The sequence below is a fragment of the Penaeus monodon genome, chromosome 6 (genome assembly GCF_015228065.2).
Source record: "Penaeus monodon isolate SGIC_2016 chromosome 6, NSTDA_Pmon_1, whole genome shotgun sequence".
Classification (NCBI taxonomy): domain Eukaryota; kingdom Metazoa; phylum Arthropoda; class Malacostraca; order Decapoda; family Penaeidae; genus Penaeus; species Penaeus monodon.
The window spans coordinates 23750983-23758482 of record NC_051391.1 but is presented as its reverse complement, the minus strand read 5'-3'; the positions used below and the strand labels follow the sequence as shown (position 1 = coordinate 23758482).

The window sequence follows — 7500 nt, the reverse complement described above, 5'->3', positions numbered from 1 at the left end:
ATAAATACGGACGGTATAAATGTATATATCTGTAACGTCTGCTGCCATGAAATGAAATCATTACTGCTTTTCGAGGGGAACTATGAGGTCCAATTCCATCCCGTGTCTCTGCCCTCTCATATGGAAATGCGGGGATGAAATGGACGGACACCGTCGTATTGTATCGTATCTCAGGCCAGTGAGAAATGATGATGCGATACTTAGTTGAGTAATAAATGTATATATTCGCATATCAATGTGCTCCTCGCCAATTTCAAATATGATTTGGTAATGAAAAGCACTAAATGCACCGATCTGTTTTTTTTTCTGAATTCCATTTCATTTTAGTGAATTTTATATGAATCAAGAAATTGCATTTTTAAAGCATATGTTTACAAAGAAAATATCACTATGTATTTTTCTTATTTTCCCACATATTACGAAAATCTATTTATGCTACCTACTCGGGGTATAAATTCAATCCGTAATCGTAAGTAGCTTTATGAAAATTATTTGCATCTTAGCAGAATATTTTCATTATTCTGTGACGAGCAGCAAGAGTGAAATACTCCGGCTATTACATTGTTAACGAAGCCCTAAAAGTTAAACTAAAGAAAAAGAAAAAAAAATTAAATCTAATATTCCCATGATATTTTGTTAAACATTTTACTCGTCCCTCCGATGGTAATAATAGTTCTTTAAACATTACGAGACTTCAGATATACATTAAATCTATAAAAAAAATGTATCGACGGAATACAATGAAATGAAAATTTCTGAAAGAAACATCATGGAAAACTTCCATCGAATACAGCCTTACAAAAACTAAAATAAAATTTAGAGGGTATACAGCAATTTCTTTTTAGGGTTTTCTTTAAGATATGAAGTGATTGAAATAAATAAATCCTAACCCTACAACACCACAAATAGACGGCCGCCTTAATAAAGCGGACGCGCGTTCATCACGCTTAAGATCTTGGTCAATTACTCTCTTTAACACTATCACTGCTAATAAGTAGATAGAAGTAGATTTTACATTTCCTTAAACACAAAAACAACCAGATCATGAAATAACTACATATTTAATCAAATATCTGAACTGTTTCAAACTCAGCTTTCACAAACATTTTTGCCTTTTATATTTCCACAACTCATTCTAATGTTGTTGACGTTATGAATTACTTGCACTCAGCAGTGGATTAACCTTTAAGAAATATAAACGAGGATATAGGGAACCAAGTGAAAGAGACCTTCCAAGTTTTGGAAGGACGCAACTGAATATTCTACCATCAAATGTGTAACGCACTCATACCACCCCACACACACACTTTTCAAATATATTCAAGTAAAATGTTTTATTCCTTTACTTATGTTATATATGCGCCTCTCCATGCTGAGATCCAAACAACAGGTTAGAAACCAGTAAACACTGAGAAACACACAAATTAATAGCTGGATCAACAAACAAAGCGATACGGACATGTTTTAAACTAGGATCAAGATAAAAATAAAACGAAATAGACAAAATTTGAAACAGAAAAAAAGGGAAAATGAAGACAACTATAGAGAGAGGGAGAGGGAGAGAGAGAGAGAGAGAGAGAGAGAGAGAGAGAGAGAGAGAGAGAGAGAGAGAGAGAGAGAGAGAGAGAGAGAGAGAGAGAGAGAGAGAGAGAGCAAAGCTTAAACAAATACTGAATATGCTTTATTATGATTTGATCATCATGGCACAATTCTGGAGAGCAGTGGGTCACGTGAATTGCGTTGCCAAAAGTGATGCATGGGGATCACGAAGCACGAAAACCACTCGCGTGCTCTGACCCTGGATGATGAGGGCGGCAGTGGACGACAGCTGCGGCAGGCCGGCGTCGGTGGCGCTGACGGTGAGCGTATGTTGCGCCTTCGTCTCCGCGTCCAGGCGCCGCGCCACCGCCACAACCCCGTCATTTTCGCCTACGTGGAAGAAGTCGCACCCCGACTCGCACGAGAACCGCACGCGGCCGCCCGCACCCGTGTCCTGGTCGGTCGCCGCGACCTGTCGTAGGAGGTATAAAAACAGTAGATTTACAATCAAATTTTCCAATTCGAATCAGGTACACACGTGTGTGTGCACACACACACACACACACACACACACACACACACACACACACACACACACACACACACACACACACACACACACACACACATATATATATATATATATATATATATATATATATATATATATATATATATATATATACCCACATCTTTAAACTTCGAAGACAAACTCTAGGAACAGTTCGACGGTTTACAGAAAGAATTAGATTTACCTGCACCACAACGTGGCCGGGGGACGCCGCCTCGGACACCTGCGCCTTGAACACTTGGCTACTGAACACCGGCGGGTTGTCATTCACGTCCATCACAGAGATGGTGACTTGGGCGTCTGTGTACCCGCCTGTCACGGGGTCCCGTGCCCTAACACTCAGGTTATGAGTGCGCACGCTCTCGTAGTCAAGGGAGCCTAATGTCTGCACCACACCTAGAGAAACGGAGGGGGAAACATTTAAGATATGCGATTGGAAAAATAACACATTAAAAAAAAATGAATATATGTGCTTATATAGGTATGTAATACGGGAAATAGACATATATTCATGTATTTATCTTTAAACAACAATCCAGTAATACAAAAAAAGCTTTATGTACAGTCGCGTACAGGTGAAAGGTCAACCGCGTAATCAACGTAGTCCCTAGTACATGCTGGCTGATGACACTGTGTAGGGTGAGGTTGGATAGAACAATTTTCGGGTCTTCCATTCGTTAACAAGACAATTTTTTACAATTTGACGTGCTTTTCAAAACATTAATTTCAGTGCTATATACGGTATTACACGTGTTTCTTAAGATCTATAATAAATCAGGGTTGGTGCTGAGCCTTGGTTCAAGTAAAACGATGTTTTTCAGCATGGCTTACCTCTACTTACACCAACTGGCAACGAGGTCTCTCCTCTTCCCTACCTCCTTTCTTTATACTCATTTCTACCATACCCAACCCCACCCTATCCCGCCCCCATCCCTAACTCCTACCCCATTCCGTCCCCATCCCCACAGTAAACCCACCCCCATCCCCTACCTATCCCGCCGACCCATCCCCAACCCCACCCTATTCTGCCCCTTTTCATTCTAACTAAAATAACTACCATCATGATATATTTGTCAATATTACTACTCCCATTATTTTATTATGAATGTGACATTCGTTGTCTTGTATAGTATCATAATAAAAATAATAATAGATGTAATAATAATAATAATAATGATAATGATAATGATAATAACAACGATGACGGTGATGATGATGATAACGATGATGATAACGATGATGATGATGATGATGATGATGATGATGATGATGATGATGATGATGATGATGATGATGATGATATTAATATCAATAATATTAATATCAATAATAATAATGATAGTAATAATAATAATTGATGATGGTGATAACAATAACAATATTGTTGTATTAACATAAATCATAGTAATATTAATAATAATGATAATAATGATTATCACAATCATTATTATAATTACGATGATTATGCGGTGTACTTGCCTAAGACAGCAATAATAATGATAATAGAACTAGAATAGGAGTATCATAGATTCGTTATATGATGCGAACGCACGTGCTATTTTATACCTTTGTTGTCGACTCTCACCCAAGTCCGCAGTTACATGGAATATGATTCCGGACATAAACATTACTTTGATCTAAAATAATGTAAGTATTCACACACAGTTGCAATATGATAATGCTGATTATTATTATAATTATCACTGTTATTACTTCTTCATATCACCATTGCACCTTAACCGTTATCATTATCACTATCACTATACTACTACTACTACTACCTCTATAATTATTGGTATAATCTTTATTATTGTATATATCAGTTTCATTATTATCATTATTTTATATTATCTTCAACACCTCGATGAAGGCCTTGTCTTACATTTTATAATGCGAAAGAAATTTCTCTTCATATCCCCGACGTATTCCGAACATGATATGGAATAATCCAGCTGTAAGTCTGTTAGATGATTCTGACTAAATCCACCAGTGCCTCCTTTCCTTTCTTTCAGGTTTGTGTTGCATCATTTCAAACCAAAGCTCACTCAAGTGAAACATCAAAGAGCAATAACTAGTGTGTTGGTAGTTCCAATATTGAGGTCTCTTAAGCTAACCTTTACAGGATCATATACATTGCATAATATTGGTGTTGTCCGCTTTCAGTTATCTCATCATCGATATTATAAGTAATGACAAAATTAATTAATGGATGTAATAACTATACTTTTATTATGAAAGAACATGCTTATAATAATAATAATAATAATAATAATAATAATAATAATAATAATAATAATAATAATAACAATAGTAACAATAGTAATAATAATAATAATAATAATAATAATAATAATAATAATAATAATAATAGTAATAGTTAGAGTAATAGTAGTAGTAGTAGTAGTAGTAGTAGTAGTAGTAGTAGTAATAATAATGATAACTACAACAATAACAGCAACAAAACAACAATAATATTAATATCAATACTAATATTAACAATAGCAATTAGAACAACAACAACAACAACAACAATAAAAATAATAATAATAATGATAATAATAATAATGATGATGATAATAATAATAATAATAATAATAATAACAATGATGATAATGATAATAATAATAACAACAACATAAAACAACAACTAATAACTATTATTATTATAATAAGTGAGAGGAAGACGAAGAAAAGGAGAAAGGACAGAGTGAGAGAGAGAGAGACTGGCCGACTGTGAAGTTTTAGTGATAACAGAGAGAAAGGTTTTAGTACAGGTTCACGGAGAATGCCATATCCTGTGGATTTAATAAAACCTGCACGAGAAGAGATGTGCTGACTATAACTTGACATACACGTAGTGGTTTTGGGAAGAAGGGGTGGGGATAAACCATGGCATGGGAAAATGGAAAGGAGACGCCAATACACTAGAATGTTTGCTGGAAATGGCTACGTCCAATATACAATGCGGCCACGCCAACCATTAAAAAGGAAACACTTTGTGAAATGTACACATTCCTGGACACAGTTTCTGTGTACATAAATATGTTTGTGACATCCATAATGGCTAATTATCAATATACTTTTATCTGACATAATAACTACGTGCTGACAGCCAGCTGCAGTACAACAGTAGTAATAATCATAATAGTAATCATAACAAGAAAATCACGCGTGGGATTTTGACATCATAACTAAATTTAGTCCTTCCAAAAATATGATTAAGGGAGGGAGGGAACTACAACTAGGCGGCTAGTGAAGAAAGAGGTAAGCTGAAAAGTTTGTTTTGCCTGCGCCAGCGTTCAAAGCCTGTACTTGCATATTGCATATTCTTCATAAATGAAAAAGCAACATATATAACGCTACTATACACATTATACGCAATTTAAATAAAAGGCATCTTTATTTGCGAGGATTTAAAGGACACAGTAGCTGTATTTGTTGATTTTCACAATGGCCACATGGTAACAGAAACACAGTGTTACCAGGTGTATAGAACACCTACAAAGGACTACAGTACACTGACCATGGCACTGAGTTTTCATATATAACTAACTTTTTCGATGTAAGACAACTCATGAAATGTTTCGACAATAACAAATGGGCAACGCAAAAATAACCAGACCTAAAAATGGGTTCCTAAAAGCTCAAATTGTGAATATTAGAAGCTTGCCCTTTATTCATTAAAGTTAACGTGCAAGCAATGAAACGCTATTTTTATGAATACTTAATAGAATAAAGAATTCAACCTTTCTGACTACCTAGACCTAGGACATTATTTTACACAGTGACGCAATTTTGCAAATATTCCTAGTGGAGAATGACTCATTAAACATTAAAATTACTAGAATGTTATTAAAATACTAATAATAACAATATTTCCGGAGTCAAGGAAAAGGGCAAACAGGTAGGACTAGTAATTGAGTTCTTGGTGATTAAGCACTTGTGAAGCTATCTATGTGGAAAGAAAAACAACAACAATAACAACAGTAACAGTGGACATGGCATGTATTCTTACCATTCTATCCACGTTATTTATTTTAACCCTTGGTGTTGTGTTGTGCAAAGTAACCTCGTATACATACGTAATATTAGCTAAGTAACAGTAACTATTTCACAGGATATTGATAACGGAATTTGAATGATCCGAAGGGTCCACTTCCCAGACTACTTGCAGTTTTTCCCATTTACATCTTGGACGCTAATGTCGAGGCTGCACTGTATATCGTCTCTTAACGTATACTCTGTCAGTAACACCTCACGTGTTAGTGAGTTTTGTTTTTGCTATGGAGAGGAAAAAATCGCCACTGGAATCTCAAACAAGGATATAAACGTTTCCGTTTCACATAATTATGGCGGCAAATTTAGGTATACTTACACTCGTTTTCCTTTGTATCTATACCTGGGAAAGCAGATACAGGCAGTTAAGAAATGCTTTTGAGCAACTAAATATTATTACAATTATATAACTATAACTTCTTGTGTATCGATATATCAGTGTATTTGTAGACATTTAAGAGTGTGTGTGTGTGTGTGTGTGTGTGTGTGTGTGTGTGTGTGTGTGTGTGTGTGTGTGTGTGTGTGTGTGTGTGTGTGTGTGTGTGTGTGTGTGTGTGTGTGCGGGCGCGCGCTCGCGAGTATGCGTTTCTATAATATTAAAGACAGAGATTGACTTTGTAATTTGTACTAACAGGCCATAAAAAGATCCTGCTTTTAATACTTATCAAGCACTAATCTACTTGAAATACTGCATATTCCTCACCGGAAGTGTACTCGAGAGCAAATTCCTCGTTGGTGTTGCCTGCAACAATCGTGTACATGAGAGGCGCGCCCGAAGAACTGGCAGCCTCGACCCTCAGCACAGGGGACCCTAAGCGAGCGTCCTCGTCAATGGACGCCAAGTAGTGGCCTGAAGTGAAGATGGGGCCCTCCGATGACACCACTCTGTAAAGAGAGGAGAAAGTGGGGAGGTTCAGCAAAAAGTAACATAAAATAACAATAACAATAATAATTCTCAGTATCATTATCATTATTATTATTATGTTTATGATTACGAGTGTGATTGTGACTATGATTATAATCGTAAATACAAATTACAATTACAATAATGTCACTAATAAAAAAAAAATAGTAATTACTGTTATAACTCTAACAAGGATAACAAAACATTAATTATAGTAATAATAATGCAAACCCTTGTGATTATTGCAATTAACAATACCAGATTAACACTATTCATATGAACAGTAATGGCAGTAACAGCATTAGATAAAAAGAAGCCAAGAGACTCACCGTATGAGGACGTGGGCCTGCGAGCTGAGCGGCATCTTCCCGCCGTCGTAGGCCGCGACGGTGAGGCTGTACGTCTTGTCTGCCACCATCAGAGGCTGCTT

At 36.2% G+C, this 7500-nt stretch overlaps 1 protein-coding gene across 1 annotated transcript in view; it reads right to left on the bottom strand.

The window, feature by feature from the left end:
* LOC119574347 (fat-like cadherin-related tumor suppressor homolog) overlaps positions 1–7500 on the bottom strand; it is a gene marked incomplete in the record, with an annotated part of 138454 nt that overhangs the window by 75786 nt on the left and 55168 nt on the right. Inside the window, 4 exon segments of the mRNA XM_037921552.1 lie at positions 1798–2011; positions 2295–2506; positions 6870–7051; positions 7400–7500. The exon segment at positions 7400–7500 is cut by the window's right edge and continues 111 nt beyond it. Coding sequence (XP_037777480.1) covers positions 1798–2011; positions 2295–2506; positions 6870–7051; positions 7400–7500 — 709 coding nt within the window.